The sequence below is a fragment of the Haematobia irritans genome, chromosome 3 (assembly GCF_050003625.1).
Source record: "Haematobia irritans isolate KBUSLIRL chromosome 3, ASM5000362v1, whole genome shotgun sequence".
Classification (NCBI taxonomy): Eukaryota; Metazoa; Arthropoda; class Insecta; order Diptera; family Muscidae; genus Haematobia; species Haematobia irritans.
This window is the reverse complement of record NC_134399.1, coordinates 188,202,935-188,225,137: the sequence shown is the minus strand read 5'-3', so window position 1 is coordinate 188,225,137 and position 22,203 is coordinate 188,202,935. Positions and strand designations below refer to the sequence as shown.

Sequence of the window (22,203 nt, the reverse complement as noted above, 5' to 3'; positions counted from 1 at the left end):
CATAAATTAAATGGATAGATTGTATGACTATAGTGAAATTCCAAAGGAGAACGAACGAACGATTAGTGGAATGAGAATCCTAAGTACTCAGCATAAAAATAAATTATCTGCAAGTGCTGTTGAAGTCTGGACGGGGGTTAAGTAACTTGAGCAGTTGTACAATGTCCTTTGGCAAACAGTTTCTCTAAATTAATTTACTCTAAAGGATAAATAAAGTCCTTTAGATTGTCATGTGGAGTAATTTGAATTGTGGCCTTCGGTTTGCGTAAAGAGATTTGAAAAAAAAACAACCTGAAGAACCACCAGAGGGCTATTAGGCTTTCCTAATAGTCCTCTGTAGTATTACTTGCCTTCACTTAACATACACTGAAAAAAAAAATATTGGCCCAATATAAACGAATAAGCGACCTAAATTTTGATACTCATGAGACTGAACTGGATGCGATTGGAAACGTGGATTGCAGGCACACCGAACTCGTAGATTCATTTGGACAATATATGAGGACAGACAATATGGTGTCTCAGCATGTACATGAGGGCAAGTTTAAATCGATTATCCCAAATATAGATGATTGGGAAGAAAGGCGCATACATTTTGGGGATCTGAACATTTATACGAAGGGATCGAAAATAGCTGAAAGCATTGGCAGTGGTATTTATTGCGAAGAGTTGGAATCTAGAGAGTCATATAGGATGGACAGCAGATGCAGCATTTTTCAGGCGTTTTAATGATGGTCAGGCAAAGGCCTTTGACAATGCAAACATAATGTCGAAAGTAGTCAGCCGCTGTCGTAGAGAACTTAGAGCTCTAACAGAACAGCATAATTTGACTCTTTGCTGGCTACCTGGACATTAAGGCGTAATGGGTAGTGATGATATTAATGAGACTGAAATGGAATCGCTTGGAAATGCGGATTGCAGGCACACAGAATTCGTTGCTCCAGTTGGACCATATTGAGGACAAACTATATGGTGTCTCAGCATGTATATGAGGGCAAGTTTAAATCGATTATCCCAACTATAAATAATTGGGAAGAAAGGCACATGCATTTTGGGAATCTGAACATTTATACGAAGGGATCGAAAACGGCTGAAGGCATTGACAGTGGTATTTACTGCGAATAATGGGAATTAGAGAGTCATATAGGACGGAAAGCAGATGCAGCATTTTTCAGGAGGATTAATGAGACAGATATTGAGAAGGGATATAAGCTTCTTCAGCCGCTGTCGTAGAAAACTTAGAGCTCTCACCGAACAGCATCCCAGCAAAAACTCCTATTACCACGTATGAGTACAAGTATGCCTGCGCCAAATTGGTAACAACTTCATCGTACATATATCAGTAGTAATACTTTTACACGGGCATGACATTGGAGGAAAGTACTTCCGTGCAAGCATACCAGCAGTCGAAAAATAAGTACTTCTTCGCAAGCATACCGGCTCTCCAAAAATAATATCTTTACCATAAAGATACCCAAAAAGTGCGAACTCACCCCTGTTGTTTTGTAAGTCATCACACTATACCACGCTCCACGGCATGGATCTATTCAATGATGTTATTTTGTAATATAAATTATGTACTATACAACTTTAGAAAACAAAGGTATATTTTATTGGCAATTTTTTCTGAAATGTAATTTGACACTACTTTTCGCTACTATCAACGGTGCCCAATGTAGAGCCGAACCCGGACCTCAAGAAATGATTTTGATTACCGGTATTAATAGAAAGAATCACTTTTTGCCTACACAGGTAAGTTATTATTTTTAAATCCCATGTAATACCGCAAGTAGTAACTTTTTGATTACCGGTATTACTGAAAGAATCACTAGTGCTTACCCAGTTTTTGCTGGGATAATATGATGGCTACCTGCATATTATGTAACAATGGGTAATGAGGAGGCAAATGTGCTGGCTAAAGAAAGCGCACGCGACACGGATAATATCCTGACCAACGTTTTTCCCCCACTAACTTTATAGATTTGCAGAGTCAATGTCAAATAACAGGTTGGCTGATAAGTCTGACACATATATGGCGTCGCTAGTATTAAATGCATATTATTCTTATATAGTACCAACCTTCAAATGATTCGTGTCAAAATTTGACGTCTGTAAGTCAATTAGTTTGTGAGATAGAGCGTTTTTTGTGAAGCAACTTTTGTTATTGTGAAAAAATGGAAAAAAAGGAATTTCGTATTTTCATAAAATACTGTTTTTTGAAGGGCAAAAATACGGTGGAAGCAAAAGCTTGGCTTGATAATGAGTTTCCGGACTCTGCCCCAGGGAAATCAACAATAATTGATTGGTATGCAAAATTCAAGCATGGTGAAATGAGCACGGAGGACAGTGAACGCAGTGGACGCCCGAAAGAGGTGGTTACCGACGAAAACATCAAAAAAATCCACAAAATGATTTTGAATGATCGTAAAATGAAGTTGATCGAGATAGCAGAGGCCTTAAAGATATCAAAGGAACGTGGTGGTCATATAATTCATCAATATTTGGATATGCGGCAACTCTGTGCAAAATGGGTGCCGCACGAGTTCACATTTGACCAAAAACAATAATGTGTTAATGATTCTGAGCGGTGTTTGCAGCTGTTAACTCGTAATACACCCGAGTTTTACCGTCGATATGTGACAATGGATGAAACATGGCTCCATCACTACACTCCTGAGTCCAATCGACAGTCGGCTGAGTGGACAGCGACCGATGAACCGTCTACGAAGCGTGGAAAGACTCAAAAGTCCGGCCTCAAAAGTAATGGCCTCTGTTTTTTGGGATCCGCATGGAATAATTTTTATCGATTATCTTGAGAAGGGAAAAACCATCAACAGTGACTATTATATGGCGTTATTGGAGCGTTTGAAGGTCGAAATCGCGGCAAAACGGCCCCATATGAAGAAGAAAAAAGTGTTGTTCCACCAAGACAACGCACCGTGCTACAAGTCATTGAGGACGCTGGCAAAAATTCATGAATTGGGCTTCGAATTGCTTCCCCACCCACCGTATTCACCAGATCTGGCCCCATGCGACTTTTTCTTGTTCTCACAGCATCCTCGCAGGGAAAAAATTTGGCTGCAATGAAGAGGTGATCGCCGAAACTGAGGCCTATTTTGAGGCAAAACCGAAGAAGTACTACCAAAATGGTATCAAAAAATTGGAAGGTCGTTATAATCGTTGTATCGCTCTTGAAGGGAACTATGTTGAATAATAAAAACGAATTTTGACAAAAAAATGTGTTTTTCTTTGTTAGACCGGGGACTTATCAGCCAACCTGTTCAATGGCTTTAGTTCAAGCTTATTTTTCAATATGTGCATCATTCGGGTATGAAAAAACTTACTCAAAATACAGGACATTCTCAACAGAAGTGTCTAATTGATTCCTTTTCTTCCGCATCATGACAGCTTATGCAGTAGTCAATAGTTTTTGCAAACTCACCTATTAGGCAGCGATCGGTTATAGCAGATACCAAAAGCGATTCTGACGCTAACATTCACCATCATAACATCCTTCTCATTCGGTAAGAGCTTACAGAAAGCCAGAGGCATACCAACAGTTTCTAGTCCCCTTGGAATATGTAAGGTAGTCCCTAGCCTTGCTAACAGATCTGCTTCGCTGTTCCCTGGTATGTTCCTGTGGCTAGGTACCCATATTAGGTGAATATTGTATTGCTCTGCCATCTCATTGAGAGATTTGTGGCAAACGGTGGCCGTTTTCTAGTTAAGAACGTAGAGTCCAAGGATTTTTATTGCAGGTTGACTGTTGGAATCGTACTCCTAAGCCAATTTGCCACCTCTTTTGTTGCTAATATCTCAGCCTAAAAACAATAATTAAGTAATCGTTTCACTATTTTTAGTTCCAGCTCTTTACTCCGAAACTCCATTTGCCTATCCATCGAGTAGAAGTCTATATAATATTAATTCCCAGGGATATGTGTGCTTCAAGCCTCACTGTTGGGAATTGGAGATTCAAACTTCTTGTCGACCCAGCAAAAACTTGGTAAGCACTAGTGATTCTTTCAGTAATACCGGTAATCAAAAAGTTACTTCTTGCAGTATTACCTGGGATTTAAAAATAATAACTTACCTGTGTAGGCAAAAAGTGATTCTTTCTATTAATACCGGTAATCAAAATCATATCTTGAGGACCGGGTTCGGCTCTACAGTGGGCACCGTTAATAGTAGCGATAAGTAATGCCAAATTACATTTCAGAAAAAAATTTCCAATAAAATATACATTTGTTTTCTAAAGTTTTATAGTACATAATTTATATTACAAAATAACATCATTGAATATATCCATGTCGTGGAGTGTGGTATAGTGTGTTACAAAACAACAGGGGTGAGTTCGCACTTTTTGGGTATCTTTATCGTAAAGATATTATTTTTAGAGAGCTGGTATGCATGTGAAGAAGTACTTATTTTTCGACTGCTGGTATGCTTGCACGGAAGTACTTTCCTCCAATGTCATGTCCGTGTAAAAGTATTACTACTGATATATGTACGAGGAAGTTGTTACCAATTTGGCGCAGGCATACTTGTACTCATACCTGGAAATAGGAGTTTTTGCTGGGGAAATGCCGTTTTGCCAGAGAGTAATCCAATGCGTTTGGCTCATCGGGCATTATTTTAAGGGAATGATATTAAGGGAATCCGTTCCTGTCTTACTGAATGCGCAATGAGATACACAAGCACGCCATTCGCTGAACTTTATCTAAAATTTTCAGCTGCTGAAGTGCCGACCAGCAGACCACAATACCATATAGCATTATAAGTCCGTTTGAAAACGCAAATATGATGGGATAAATCTGGCCGAGGAAGATGATAAAGAAGATATAAACAACCATGAGGAATCACAATATGAGGAGACCAATATAGTCTTAGTGGAAACCAATTCCTTTTCTATGGATTGGTGTCTACTCTAAACCTAATCTAGGTTAGGTATGCCAGTATACCGTTATTTCAGGCTCACTTAGACAATTCAGTCCATTGTGATACCACGATTGTGAACATCTCTCTTATCAATGAGTGCTATGCGATTCTAAATTTAGCTCAATGACAAGGGCCTCCGAACGGCGTTTCACATTATGGTGAAATCACTTAGAGAACCTTTGAAACACTCAGAAATGTCACCAGCATTACTTAGGGAGTCACCGTGGGCACTGGTTAGAATGTCCCACATACACATAGTCGTGGGTTCGATCCCTGCTTCGGCCGAACACCAAAAATTTTTCAGAGGTGGATTATCCCCTCTCAGTAATGCTGGTGACATTTCAGAGTGCTTCAAAGGTTCTCTAAGTGGTTTCACAGCAATGTGAAACGCTGTTCGGACTTGGCTATAAAAAGGAGGTCCCTTGTCATTGTCATTAACATAAAAGCAGTTCACCACTGCGGTATCACAATGGATTGAATAGTCTAAGTGAGCCTGATATATCGGGCTGCCATCTAATCTAACCATTACTGAGAGGCGATAATCCACAGTTGTAAAACTTTTTTGGGCGCTTTGACTATTGGCCCCCCAAACCCAAATGAAGTAGGACCCCAAAAATTTATATGGAAAACACAAAATATTTTATATTTTTTGTGAGGGATAATTTCAATTTATATTTGGGTCCCGTTTGCATTATGAAAATAAACCCAATAGTTCAAATGAAAATAAACCTAAATTTCCGTTTTGGGATTGTGCTACGTTTTCAAGTGTGACGTATTTGGGGATTCTGGGATTTGACAATGACGGCAACTGTACGCAATTTTGTTGTTCTGAAAAGCATAGAATCGCCTCAGATTTTGATTTTTAGTGAACGACCATTTGCCGCGTTTACGACTTTCTCCTATGGACAGACTCCAAAGGGAGCTGACGCGATTCCCAAGAGATTCGAATTGTTTAACACACGTATTTTGTTATACCCTCCACCATAGGATGGGGGTATATTAACTTTGTCATTCCGTTTGTAACACATCGAAATATTGCTCTAAGACCCCATAAAGTATATATATTCTGGGTCGTGGTGAAATTCTGAGTCGATCTAAGCATGTCCGTCCGTCCGTCTGTTGAAATCACGCTAACTTCCGAACGAAACAAGCTATCGACTTGAAACTTGGCGCAAGTAGTTGTTATTGATGTAGATCGGATGGTATTGCAAACGGGCCATATCGGTCCACTTTTACGTATAGCCCCTATATAAACGGACCCCCAAATTTGGCTTGCGATTGCTCTAAGAGAAGAAAATTTCATATGATCCGATTTGGTTGAAATTTGGTACGTGGTGGTAGTATAGGGTTTATTTTCACACGGTTTTGTAAATCAAAAGACAATATGAGCCCTAATTTTATTTTGGGGTCGATTTTCATGCCTCATTTACATATTGTTGAAGCTCATTTTGAAACTTAGAAAACTAATTCTTATTACATTTCTAATATTAATTCAATTCCAATTTTTAAGATGAACAAATAGAGATACATTTGCTTCCATATATATGTATATATTGGTATGTGTACACGGATGAAAAAGACTGTTTTTCATATGTTTGGCTATAAACATTATATGTTTGGAACACAAATTTTTAAACACAATATTTTTGAGTGCAAGCATATAATGTTCATAAACTAGCATAACATGTTTGGGACATATATGTTAATATGTTAGAACAAATTATGTTTGGGACATAAAATGTTTGTAAATATAATATGCTTGGATGCAAACATATATTAATTTAGAAATAGCTTATAAACATATATGTGTTTAGTAGCTTGGAGCGCTATTTAACAGGGAGCGATATTGAATTAAGTTGGTGGTTGTTGCTTGTTATTACAAAATTAACATTTTATTTTTCCTTGGGCAATTGATCAGCTACTTCTTTGATCCTTACAAACTGTGTGGTCCGCTGTTCGAATCCTCGTCCGGCAAAAGGTAAAATTAAAACAAAAAAATCATACAATTGAATAATTTCTTCTACAATGTTTGTATTACAGAAAAAGGTGCTAAGAACTAAAAAATCTCGTGGAAGTGAGAAAGATGTGGGGGAATATACAATTAGGCAGAAACAAAATTTTGAGCATTCAGGTCGAAAACCTATGTTGTTAGCACCTATATTACCTGTTTATTTTCATAATTCATTATGATTGTAAATATATAAATAAATAAATAAAATTTTGAGCACAATATTGTTTGGGAGAATTTTTTTAAGCATATAATATTTTTGGGTGCAAAATGCTTCCAAACATATTATATGTTCACAAAATAACATATTGTTTTTGGAAGACAACATTATTGAATTTGGATGCAAAAATACAAAATGTTTGGAACTTAGACTACCCAAACGTATATTGTTTAGGCCAATATGCTTTCAAACATACTATATATTGGAAGAGATCAAACATATAAATGTTTGGGCAATATCCAAAAATGTATATGCTTGAAGCAAAATATGTTTGGGAGTATATGTTACAGAAGGGTCCATACAAAGTCTAAATTCACCCTCTCGATAGGTTGAACATTATTTATTATTGTCGCATCAATAAATTAACTAGTTCACATAAAGGACCTCCAACCCATCCCCCACAAATACTTACCTACAGCGCCCATACGTAAATAGAAACTACCATAATGATGTTGTCGCCCCAATGGCGATAATAGTGATGGTCTTCGCGCTGATGATATGGCCGGTGGCAGACGTTTATTGCGATGTGTTGAAGTGCTATCCGTGTCCGACTCATCCATACTCTCTGAAGCACTGGTAGATCGAGTTTTCGATGACAGTTTTGTAGGTGAAGCTAAATAGGAAGAAGAACAATAAGTAGAAGTGGTTATTACAAAAAGGACCCTATTTTATTAAATTTTAATTTTGATCAACATCAAAACTGACGGATTTCATTACCTAGATTGGCAGGTATTTTAGGTCGTCCCCATAGTAGTGTGGCATACATAAAGAGTAGGAAAATCATGCTACCAATGTAGAGATACAAATAGTACACCTGTGAATAGAGAAAAACAAAAAAGAGAGTGAGAATGAGAGTGAAGATGAGAGTGAAGATGAGAGAGTGGGAGAGATGAGATAGTATATATGGGTGTGTATGTTTGTGTAGAATTGTTAAAATTTACATGTTAATTATAAAACGAAATGACACTCCAGAGAATTATTCATTTAATTATACAGCTTGCGTGTTGAAGCTATGAGACCATGAAATTCATCACAGCCGTAAGCAACATTTCAAAATGTTAATTTTGTGAATACGCACACATTCACACGACTACAGATATGTTGTCAACTAAATGCACTCACAAGGATGCTTTGACAAAGTTCATAAGAACCAAGTCTCACGGTGAAGTAGGAAAACTTTGAAGATATTTAAATTTAACGAATAAATAGACATTGACATCTTGAGAAAGTTGATTTTAAAAAAATTCTTGAAATGCAAACAAATTTTATAAATCATTTTCAATTAAATTATTTAAAATTTCAAAATAGTTTAATTTTAGAAAACTACACCGGAAAAACAATGAACCCACCAGGAAGAAAAATTTTGGTTAATTTTAGAAAATTTAGTTTATTTAAGAAAAATTCGAAAAATCCAAAAATAATTATTAGACATAATTAATTTTTTTCGCTAAAGAAAATTTCTGAGATAGAAGGAAAAAATTGTATAATATTTATAAAAATTATTTTATAAAGGTTATTAAAAAGTGGACTTGCCAGATGTAAGAGGTGTTAAAGAAAGAAAGAAAGAAAGAATTTATTTAAAATTTATAGTGATTTACGGCGCTTTTGAGAGGTTTTAAAGAAAACAAATAAAATCGGGCGTGGCCGACTATATTATACCCTGCCCCATATTTTCGATACCATACCAAATCCGTCCAATGTGTTGGATGCTATATATAAAGATTTGTCCCAAATACACACATTTGAATCTGACTCGATCTGGACATAATTTGTTAAACTTCTACAAAATCTATAGACATAAAATTTAAGTCTGCTAATGTACTGGAGTGGAACACAATGTTAGTAAAAAACAAGTAAGTACAGCACTAAGTTCGGCCAGGCCGAATCTTAAATACCCACCACCATAAACCAAATATTAGGGTTTCCTTTGAAATTTCAGGAGGACACTTCCCGAAGATAAATTTAAAGATTTCACCTATGAGGAGTATATCAGATTCTGGATTTATAAGAACCATTTTTGTTTGAGTTTTAGAGGAATCATTAACATCTGTTGTAAGTGTGCAAGTTTCTATAAGCCCAAGAAGTAAAATCGGGAGATCGGTCTATATGGGGGCTATACCAAAACATGGACCGATACTCATCATTTTTGGCGCACCTCTTTATGGTCATAAAATACCTCTAGATTTCAAATTTCAAGCAAATTGGATAAAAACTACGATTTCTATAAGCCCAAGACCCCAAATCGGGAGGTCGGTTTATATGGGAACTATATCAGAACCTGTACCGATGCTCACAATTTTTGGCGCACCTCTTTATGGTTATAAAATACCTCTAGATTTCCAATTTCAGGTAAATTGAATAAAAACTGCGGATTCTAGAAGCCCAAGAAGTAAAATCGGGAGATCGGTCTATATGGGGGCTATACCAAAACATGGACCGATACTCACCATTTTTGGCACACCTCTTTATGGCCATAAAATACCTCTAGATTTCAAATTTCAGGCAAATTGAATAAAAACTACTATTTCTATAAGCCCAAGACCCCAAATCGGGAGGTCGGTTTATATGGGGACTATATCAAAACCTGGACCGATATAGCCCATCTTCGAACTTGACCTGCCTGCAGACAAAAGACGAGTTTGTGCAAAATTTCAGCACGAATGCTTCATTATTGAAAACTGTAGCATGATTACAACAGACAGACAGACGGACAGACGGACATCGTTATATCGTCTTAGAATTTCTCCCTGATCAAGAATATATATACTTTATATAGTCGGAAATCGATATTTCGATGTGTTACAAACGGAATGACAAACTTATTATACCCCCGTCACCATTCTATGGTGGTGGGCATAATTAACTGTCATTGATATAAATCTGTCAGCTGTCAAACAAGCGATTTCAAAATAATAGCCACTGGAAGTTGGACGCAATTCATGTCGATCATGTAGATCATATCCGTATTGGTCAAAGATTTTCCCTAAACTGCACAGTAAAATTAATTTTTGGCTTCAACAATGGAATTAATTAAACCAATTAACCACGATAATGATAATGTTAACCACTAAAGCCTATTAAAAAATATTAGTACAATTAAAATATGTAACTTATTTTCGATATAATAAAAAAAAAAATAATGGAATCAATTAATTTTGCAAAAATCGACTTATTAAATTTTTTCCAAAATGTAAAAAAAAATGTTACTTTGTAAATTTTGATAAGTCGTATTTTTAAACTTTCAAACTTTGCGTTTTGCAATTATTTCAGAATCAAATATTATCGTTGCTATTTTTGAGTTGACTCCAATTTAAAAAATAAAAATTTAATTAGAAGAGGGTATAGCCACACCATATTTTAAGAAGATTTCTGATCAAGATTTAATCTGGTTTAAAAAGTAGAATGCCACATTTATTTATGGGTATGTCGTCCATATTTCAACCGATGTGGCTGCAGATTTGGACTTGTAATAAAATATTTCAAAACTTCCTTATCAAAATGTGTGTAGAAATGAGGGTACATACCCTCATTTCCGTATTGTATATCGAATCATTAGACATTTTTGAATCCATCAATGGATCCATTTTTCTGACTTGTTCACAACGATCATTATGCATTATTCTTATTATTGTTGAACACGTAGTGATCTTGTGCATAACAAATTGTTAATAAAACCATAGCAAAAAGCATTGACGATTTCAATAAAAATTTAAAATTTATTCTGAATCTTCTTAGTCTTCCTATTACAGCATTTCCAAATTTCATCAATATACTAACTTTATAAAAAAAAATTTCATTGAAATTCAATTTTCACCAAAAGCTTGTACATGTATAAAAATCTCCCCTGCTATTTACTCTTTGAGAGTAGCCTCCGGCAACTGCAAATACTCTTACATGAATATAAATGCCAAAAAAATACCTTCACATCCATCAACCAAAATATTTGGTTTAATTTTATGGCGACAAATGTAAAATGACATCCATACAAACAACATCATCACAGACGATATAACAACAAAGGCAACAATAACAAGGACTCAAGACTGTTTGGGGGCAAATTTTGAAATGTATGTTCCATAGCAAGCAAAAATAAATGTTGTGTGCAATTTAACATGACAAGTGTTTGCGAGAGAGAAAGAGAGGGAGAGTAGCTACCAAAAAGGCTTGTACTTTTAAGATGCATCCACACCTCACTTCACAAGATGCTCACGCCGGAAGAAAGTTGAATTACCATAGACAGTATCAGCTACAGAAACAACAACAACAGCATTATGAGAGAATGTAATATAAAGCAACAACAGAACATCATATCATCATTTCCATCATATTCTGAAAAGCTGTGTGGTTGAATTTTTCCTTAATGGTTAAAGAGAAAACATAGCCAACTGATATAGAAGGCCTTTTAACAATAAAATAATTGTTAGATGTGGCTACGATTTAGGCTGTAGTTACAGCTACAAATTTATGTTCCCTTTCACTAGTACCTCATTGTGTTATCTAAAAAAATCTAATGTCACTTTTTATATTTGGGCCTAGTTGTCGAGCCCATAAAAAAACTAAGATTTAAAGATTTCTAGAAATAAAATTTTGACAAAATTTTTTATAGAAATAAAATTTTTACAAAATCTTCTATAGAAATAAAATTTTGACAAAATTTCCTATAGAAATAAAATTTCGGCAAAATATTCTAAAGAAATACAATTTTGACAAAATTTTCTATAAAAATAAAATTTTGCCAAAATTTTCTTATAAAAATAAAATTTTAGCAAAATTTTCTTTAGAAACAAAATTTTGACAATATATTCTATAGAAATAATAAATAATAAAAATAAAAATTTTGACAAAAATTTTTATAGAAATAAAATTTTGACAAAATTTTCTATATAAATACAATTTTGACAACATTTTCTATAGAATAAATCCCATACTTCTTAAATATTTGTGTTACCTTTTTTCATGTAGTATCACTTCTTAATTAATTTTTTTAGTGCAATTATTTTTGTAAACTTTAATCCCGGACCTCTATAAAAATGGGAATTCGATAGATGCAAAATTCCACGTAAATCGAAGCAATATATATGGAAGCTATATATGGAAAGACTGACATGGCTAGATCGACTCAGGGACCGACCACTTTTCCAAAAGTCTGCAACTTTTTAGTAATTTCGCAACGGCAATTCTTTGCCCAGGCTTATAGTGGATGAAATACGTCAATTTTTAGTCTATAGCTTCTGACAACAATTGTATCATCACCCTTATCCAAAAAATATTAGAACTCCTTGGTATAGATTATTCCTTCCTAGCAAACAAAAAATTGGAAGTTGTTTTAATGACACAATTTTAAAAGCACTTCCAAAAATGACCTCCCCAAGATGTTTTTAGTTTAACTACATACACCGAAAAAAAAAATATTACCAAAATATTTCCAATTGAAAATTTGATTGTAATTGCAAATTTTTTCAATTAATATTTTAATTGATACAATTAACTTTTTAATCAATATAGAAATATTAAGTTAGTTAAGTCATTGATAGAACATTTGAAAATTTTTAATTAAAAAACAAGTAAGTAAAGTCTAAAGTCGGGCGGGGCCGACTATATTATACCCTTCACCCCTATGTAGGCCAAAATTTGTGTTACCATATCAACTACTTCACATTTGCTGGAAGTATATAAAGGAGACAATTTTTTAACTTCTACTAAATCTCTAGAATTAAAATTTAAATGTGTGTAAATGTGTAACAGTCTACCATATTTCCCCAACTCTGGTGTACGTATATATGGGAGCTATATCTAATCCGAACCGATTTTGACTAAACTTGACATGTATAGTTAAAATAATAATTCTGCTATTCATGCGAAATTTCACGTAATTGGGAGTATAACTTTGGCCCCCCTGGTCATATGAGTGCAAATCGGACGGAAGATATATATGGGAGCCATATCTAAATCTGAACCGATTTCAACCAAATTTGGCACAATTACCGATACTACTAAACGTACTCCTTGTGCGAAATTTGAAGCAAATCACGGCAAAACCCTGGATTTTGAGGCCATATAAGTTCAAATCGGACGAAAGATATATATGGGAGCTATATCTAAATCTGAATCGATTTTGACCATATTTGGCACATACAATAGTATCGTTAAAAGTACCGCTTGTGCAAAATTTGAAGTAAGTCAGGGCAAAACTCTGGCTTTTGAGGCCATATAAGTCAAAATCGGGCAAAAGATATATATGTGAGCTATATCTAAATCTGAACCGATTTTAACAAAATTTGACACACTTAACGATACTACTAAACGTACCCCTTGTGCAAAATTTGAAGCAAATCACGGCAAAACTCTGGCTTTTGTGGCCATATAAGTTCAAATCGGACGAAAGATATATATGGGAGCTATATCTAAATTTGAACCGATTTTAATCAAATTTACCAAGCATTGGTAGAATGTTAAGTCTACCCTCTGTGCAAAATTTCACGAAGATCGGTGGTAAATTTTGTCCTCTGTGGTCATATGAGTCTAAATCGGACGAAAGATATATATAGGAGCTATATCTAAATCTGAACCGATTTGGCTGATATTTTGCAAGATTTTCGAGATTCATCAAATATTTGGATGTACGGTATTTCAAGAAAATCGGTTGATAATCATGCTAACTATGACCAAATCGGGAATAAATATATATGGCAGCTATATCTAAATCTGAACCGATTTTTTCCAAAACCAATAGCAATTGTCTCTGTCCCAAAAAACGGCCCTATGCCCAATTTGAAGACGATCGGACTTAAATTTCGTGCTGTACTTTGTGCACAAAATTACATATACAGACAGACAGGCAGACGGACATCGCTAAATCGACTCAGAATTTAATTCTAAGTCGATCGGTATACTAAAAGATGGGTCCATGACCACTATTTCTTGGCATTACATACAAATGCACAAACTTATTATACCCTGTACCACAGTAGTGGTGAAGGGTATAATGAATTGATACAATAAAATTTTACTCAAACTCGGAAGACTAAGTCAGTTAAAAAAAGAGATGGTTTGTTTTTTTTTGTAATTTTAACTCAAAATTTATTTCATACAATCACTTTTTAATCAAAATAAACACTACAACAGTTAAAAACGTTAATAAAAAAATAGTTAATAAACAAATTAATCGATTAAAAAATAATTGAAATTTGTTTATGAAATCAATTAATTTTCTAATTAAGTATTTCTATAGAAAATTTTGTCAGAATGTTATTTCTATAGAAAATTTTGTCAAAATTTTATTTCTATAGAAAATTGTGTCAAAATTTTATTTCTATAGAAAAATTTGTCAAAATTTTATTTCTATAGAAAATTTTGTCACAATTTTATTTCTATAGAAAATTTTGTCAAAATTTTATTTCTATAGAAAATTCTGCCAAAAGTTTATTTCTATAGAAAATTTTGTCAAAATTTTGTCGAAATTTTATTTCTATAGAAAATTTTGTCAAAATTTTATTTCTATAGAAAATTTTGTCAAAATTTTATTTCTATAGAAAATTTTGTCAAAATTTTATTTCTATAGAAAATTTTGTCAAAATTTTATTTCTATAGAAAATTTTGTCAAAATGTTATTTCTATAGAAACTTTTGTCAAAACTTAATTTCTATATAAAATTTTGTCAAAAATTTTATTTCTATAGAAAATGTTGCCAAAATTCTATTTCCATAGAAAATTTTGTCAAAATTTTATTTCTATAGAAAATTCTGCCAAAAGTTTATTTCTATAGAAAATTGTATCAAAATTTTATTTCCATAGAAAATTGTATCAAAATTTTATTTCCATAAAAAATTTTGTCAAAATTTTATTTCTATAGAAAATTTTGTCAAAATTTTATTTCTATAGAAACTTTTGTCAAAATTTTATTCCTATAGAAAATTTTGTCAAAATTTTATTTCTATAGAAAATTTTGTCAAAATTTTATTTCTATAGAAAATTCTGCCAAAAGTTTATTTCTATAGAAAATTGTATCAAAATTTTATTTTCATAGAAAATTTTGTCAAAATTTTATTTCCATCGAAAATTTTGTCAAAATTTTATTTCTATAGAAATTTTTGTCAAAATTTTATTTCCATAGAAAATTTTGTCAAAATTTTATTTCCATAGAAAATTTTTTCAAAATTGTATTTCTATAGAAAATGTTGTCAAAAATTTTATTTCTATAGAAAATGTTGTCAAAATTTTATTTCCATAGAAAATGTTGTCAAAATGTAATTTCTATAGAAAATTTTGTCATAATTTTATTTCTATAGAAAATTTTGTCAAAATTTTATTTCTATAGAAAATTTTGTAATAATTTTATTTCTATAGAAAATGTTGTCAAAATTTAATTTCTATAGAAAATTTTGTCGAAATTTTATTTCCATAAGAAATTTTGTCAAAATTTTATTTGCATAGAAAATTTTGTCAAAATTTTATTTCTATAGAAAATTTTGTCGAAATTTTATTTCTATAGAAAATTTTGTCAAAATTTTATTTCTATAGGAAATTTTGTCACAATTTTATTTCTATAGAAAATTTTGTCACAATTTTATTCCTATAAAAAATTTTGTCACAATTTTATTTCTATAAAAAATTTTGTCAAAATTTTATTTCTATAGCAAATTTTGTCAAAATTTTATTTCTATAGAAAATTTTGTCAAAATTTTATTTCTATAGAAAATTTTGTCAAAATTTTATTTCTATAGAAAATTTTGTCAAAATTTTATTTCTATAGAAAATTTTGTCAAAATTGTATTTCTATAGAAAATTTTGTCAAAATTTTATTTCTATAGAAAATTTTGTCACATTTAATTTCTATAGAAAATTTTGCCAAAATTCTATTTCCATAGAAAATGTTGTCAAAATTTTATTTCTATAGAAAATTTTGTCAAAATTTTATTTCTATATAAAATTGTGTCTATATTTTATTTCTATAGAAAATTTTGGCAAAGTATTATTTCTATAGAAAATTTTGTCAAAGTTTTATTTCTATAGAAAATTTGGTGAAAGTTTTATTTCTTTAGAAAATTTTGTTAAAAGTTTATTTCTATAGAAAATTTTGTCATAATTTTATTTCTTTAGAAAATTTTGTTAAAATTTTATTTCTATAGAAAATTTTGTCAAAATTTTATTTTTATAGAAAATTTTGTCAAAATTTTATTTCTATAGAAAACTTCGTCAAAAATTTATTTTTCCTCTTTGCAAAATCTACCAAAAAATAAAGAATTCTACCAATCTACCACAGTAAAAAATTGTCAATGTTTTGTATAGAAAATTTTGTCGAAATTTTATTTCCATAAGAAATTTTGTCAAAATTTTATTTGCATAGAAAATTTTGTCAAAATTTTATTTCTATAGAAAATTTTGTCGAAATTTTATTTCTATAGAAAATTTTGTCAAAATTTTATTTCTATAGAAAATTTTGTCACAATTTTAATTCTATAGAAAATTTTGTCACAATTTTATTCCTATAGAAAATTTTGTCAAAATTTTATTTCTATAAAAAATTTTGTCAAAATTTTATTTCTATAGAAAATTTTGTCAAATTTAATTTCTATAGAAAATTTTGCCAAAATTTTATTTCTATAGAAAATTTTGTCAAAATTTTATTTCTATAGAAAATTTTGTCAAAATTTTATTTCTATAGAAATATTTGTCAAATTTTGAAAAAATTTTATTTCTATAGAAAATTTTGTCAAAATTTTATTTCTATAGAAAATTGTGTCAAAATTTTATTTCTATAGAAAATTTTGTCAAAATTTAATTTCTATAGAAAAATTATTTTTGTCAAAGTTTTATTTCTATAGAAAATTTTGTCAAAATTTTATTTCTATAGAAAATTTTGTCGAAAATTTAATTTCTATAGAAAATTTTGTCAAAATTTTATTTCCATAGAAAATTTTGTCAAAATTTTATTTCTATAGAAAACTTCGTCAAAAGTTTATTTTTGCTCTTTGCAAAATCTACCAAAAAAATAAAGAATTCTACCAATCTACCAAAATAAAAATTTTCCATTTTTTTTAAATTCTACCAACTGTGGCAACCGGTTGGTCAAAATTTTATTTCTATAGAAAATTTTGTCAAAAATTTTATTTCTATAGAAAATTTTGTCAAAATTTTATTTCCATAGAAAATTTTGTCAAAATTTTATTTCTATAGAAAACTTCGTCAAAAGTTTATTTTTGCTCTTTGCAAAAGCTACCAAAAAAATAAAGAATTCTACCAATCTACCAAAATAAAAATTTTCCATTTTTTTTAAATTCTACCAACTGTGGCAACCGGGTTCCGGATTCAAAAAGAACATTTTCACTACTTTTTTTGGAGACACTTTTTTCTAGGCTTAGAAATACATTGTATTCTCATAAGGAAATCACATATTAGACCCTTGGTCTAGGTTCAAAGGCCTTGTTGGGCACTTCCCCTCATAGATCCTTTCGAATCCTTTCAACTTACACATCACATTGATGGTATTCTTGTATTCATTCAACGACGACCATGACGACTCTGTCTGTTATTTCCAAAATTGATTTTTCGGGTTTCGGTTGATTAATTTCCGGTGTGAAGGATGGTCGAAAAACAAACAGGCCGCAATGTCTTTAAAAGTCACACGCCTGTAAGTCAATGTTCGTTTTATGGTTCTTTTTTGCCAAACGAAATTCATGGATAAATTATTCTAAGATACACCAGCCACTTTGTTGCCTAACATATATCAGCTGAGAAAAAGTTACATCTTTTTATGTATTCTTTATTCTCAACTAAACTTTTTTCGGTTTGGAAATTTATTTAATTATTCATAAGCAATTTAAGCCTCAACAGAATTATGATTTATGTGTCTTCTTTTTGATTCATGCAAATGGAGAAAAACAATCAATTTATGGTCTTTACATTTATCATCTATAAATGTCTAGCCTTTTTTCTTCCTACTTCATTGTTGCATATACTTGCTATGGTTATTTTTAAGATTATCCTTAGACGGTCGCGGTTAGTACATAGTAGAATAGAAAGATCCAAATTTTTTAATTTTTTTTTGTTTATAAATTTTCCATCTTATTCAAGACATATTTGTTTATATAATGTCTGGGATATTAGTTGAACTGATTGACTCAGAATTGAATCTGTGCCCACATATATTGTTCGAAGGATTCATCCTATCTTTATGAATTCTGTTTTGGAGAAGTTACAGGTATGAATCGAACTAGATATAGTTGTAGGTCTCTAATTGAGGATATAAAAAACAATTTCATAGTGTCAACTTTTGACATATACATTAAAACTTTTAATTACTTTATTACCACTTCTATTTGCGTTTTTTGTTAAATCACAACCCATTGTGTCAAAAACTTTACCACAATATGCTTGTCAGACTGCCAAAAATCCTATCAGACATGTAGACATTCGTAGACACAGAACGTAGAAATTATGATTATCGTACTTACCTCATAGAATGAAGGTGGGATATAGGTTGAGATAACTTCAGCCATTGGAAATGCAATACCCATAACAACCAATAATTTACCATACAAGGCTGAGAATAATGTAGCCAAAGCATCGCTTCTGTAATAATGGAGGAAAAAAGAGAAAATGAAGATATAAAAGAATTATTAATAAATTCATGCTCTTTTTTTTTTTTTGATGGCATCGACAAATATTTTAAATGGGATTATATACAAAAGTTAGTAATATCCAGAATGCCCAACAACAGTACTTGGTTTATTTGGACAAAAAAAAAACATTTTAGTATTTTTATCAAAATAAATAATACATAAATGTATGACAAAGTTTGAATAAAGAATCAATAAAATTTGACACCTCTAATATTGAATAAAATATTGTGTTTAAATAACATGTACATTAATTGTTATAATAACAGTAGAGGTATTTTGACGACCAATAACAATATCCCCAGGATTACATGAATGAAAATAAAAAAAAAATCATGAAGTACTATAGAACTAAATTCAATTATTACAAAAAAGAAAGAACTAAATTAAAAACAAGTATAAGTAGTAAGTTCGGCCGGGCCGAATCTTAAATATCCACCACCATGAATCAAATATAGTAGTTTCCTTTGAAAATTCCAGGGGGGTTTGATGACTGATATTTGCCCAAGCAGATTAGTTCAACCAGTACGTTTCCCACAGATAAATGTAACGATTTTACCTATGAAGACTAGATCACATTCTGAATTTATAAGAACCATTTCTTGTTTGAATTTTTGGAGGAATCATAAACATCTCTTGTAAGTGTGTAAGAAAATGATGAAATAACGCTTTGATTTGAAATTTAAAATCTGTAGATTTTTATCCCAATTATTTAAATGATTACGAGAAGTAAAATCTGGAAAATGGCAAATCGGATAAAAACTACAATTTCTAGAAACCCTAGGAGTTAAATCGGGAGTTCGGTGTAATGGGGGCTATACCAAAACATGGAAGGATACACACAGAATTCAGCACATCTAATTTTAGTTCTAGAATCTAGACCCCAAATCGGAGGGCCGGTTTATAAGGGGGCTATATCAAAAACTGTACCGATACACAATATATTCGGCACACTCTTTATGGTCCTAGAATACCTCTAGATTTCCAATTTCAGTCAAATTGGATAAAAACTACGGATTCTACAAGCCCAAGAAGTAAAATCGGGAGATCGGTCTATATGGGGGCTATATATATATATATATATATATATATATATATATATATATATATATATATATATATATATATATATATATATATATATATATATATATATATATATATATATATATATATATATATATATATATATATATATATATATATATATAATCACCATTTTCACACATCTCTTTATTTTCCTAGAATACCTCTAGATTTCCAATTTCAGACAAATTGAGTAAAAACTACGGATTCTAGAAGCCCAGGAAGTAAAATCGGGAGATCAGTTTATATGGGGGCTATATGAAAACATGCCCCGGTACTCACCATTTTCGACGCACGTCTTTATGGTCCTAGAACACCTCTAGATTTCCGATTTGAGGCAAATTAGGTAAAAATTACGGATTCTATAAGACCAAGAAATAAAATCGGGGGACCGGTCTATATCAAAACATGGGCCAGTACTCACCATTTTCGGCACACGTCTTTGGGGTCCTAGAGTACCTCTAGATTTCAAATTTCAGATAAATTGGATTAAAACTACGGGTTCTAGAAGCCCAAGAAGTAAAATCGGGAGATCGGTCTATATTGGGGCTATATCAAAACATGGTCCGATAATCACCATTTTCGGCACATCTCTTTATTTTCCTAGAATACCTCTAGCTTTCCTATTTCAGGCGAATTGGATAAAAACTACGGATTCTAGAAGCCCAAGAAGTAAAATCGGGAGATCGGTCTATATGGGAGCTAAACCAAAACATGGACCTATACCCCGATTTTCGACACACCAATTTGTGGTCTTAAAATACTTCTAGATTTTCAATTTTAGGCAAATCGGATAGAAAATACACTCTCTAGACGCCCAAGAAGCAAGATCGGGAAATCGGTGCATATGGGGACTATACCAAAACATGGGCCGATAGGTACAATTTTCGGTACACTTATTGATGGTCCTAAAATACCTATAGATTTCCAATTTCAGGCAAATTGGATAAAAACTACGGTTTTTTATAAGCCAAAGACCCCAAAACTTGGACCGATATAGCCCATCTACGAACTTGACCTGCCTGCAGACAAAAGACGAAACTGTGCCAAATTTCAGGACGATAGCGCCATTATTGAAGGCTGTAGCGTGATTACAACAGACAGATAGACGGACATGCTTATATCGTCTTAGAATTTATCCCTGATCAAGAATATATATATATATATATATACTATATATAGTCGGAAATCGATATTTCGATGTGTTACAAAGGGAATAAACTTGTTATACCCCCGTCACCATTCTATGGTGGTGGGTATAATAAATAATATGTGAATAAATTATTCGATGGAAAAAACAGAATAAGTCTGTAATCAAGCAAGCTGTCAAGGCGTATATCATATTAAAAATTGCGGAACTGAGATGCACGATTGGTCCAACTCAGTGAATTTGCCAAACATAATAACAAGATTCTTGGCTAAAATTATTATTTCAATTCGTTGACCATTTATTTTAATTTGTGGATCAATGTGGACTGCGTCTATGTATCTTCGCTAGGATTAAGAGATAGTTTGGCTTTGCCCAATTTTCGATGAAATCAAGATCGCCATTGTGCTTAGCAATGCATTCATAAAACAAGTCGATACGAAGGATGCCTTTGGGGATTAGAGAGCAAAAACAATCATGGCTAATCGAAAATCGCTTTATTGGTATTCAACATATTCCTCATTACGATCTATACACTCTAGCATACGTTTGAACCAATTGTCTAGCACTTTTGTCACTCTGTTTGATATATTTACAAAATATGTATTCTGAACGCATCAACTGCTTCTTCAGGTGTCGCAAAACATTCACATCTCATTTTAGTTTTTACGTACGGTAATAAAAAGAAGTCATTAGGAGCCGAATCAGAACTATACGGCGGATGACCCATCAAATCGATCTTTTTGAGTATTCCAAAATGCAGTTGTTTGGGCCAAAGTGTAAGAGCTCGTGAAGAGTGATCGGTCTTTGGCTGTTGATTTTCCTGATTTCTAGAAAGACAACTGGCAAACAAATGGTTGTGTACCACTTAGAATTGACTGTTCAGTGTTGTTCTAGTGGTATGATTGCGACATATCAAGTTTTTCCGAAAAAAAGCGATCATTTGGTTAAAAGCGCTTCGTGCGCGAGAAACTTTTGTTGTATTTGGCTGATCCTCCAAACACCCATACAGTCGATTGCTGTTTACTTTCCGACTCATATGCTTAAATACACGATTCATCACCTGCCACGATATCATATGCGTGTTTTTAACCACCGCTTTGGCACTTTTGGAGCATTTCTTTCGACCAATCGACATGACATTATTTTTGAACAATTGACACCACTTAGATGTCATTCCGTTTGTAAC

At 32.2% G+C, this 22,203-nt stretch overlaps 1 protein-coding gene across 1 annotated transcript in view; it reads right to left on the bottom strand.

Moving 5' to 3' along the window:
- Positions 1-22,203, bottom strand: part of OtopLc (proton channel otopetrin-like c) — a 224,091-nt gene that overhangs the window by 5,589 nt on the left and 196,299 nt on the right. The window contains exons 4-6 of the mRNA XM_075300626.1: positions 18,617-18,734; positions 7,881-7,977; positions 7,576-7,776 (exon numbers count right to left, since the gene is read on the bottom strand). Coding sequence (XP_075156741.1) covers positions 7,576-7,776; positions 7,881-7,977; positions 18,617-18,734 — 416 coding nt within the window. The remainder of the gene's footprint in view (positions 1-7,575; positions 7,777-7,880; positions 7,978-18,616; positions 18,735-22,203) is intronic.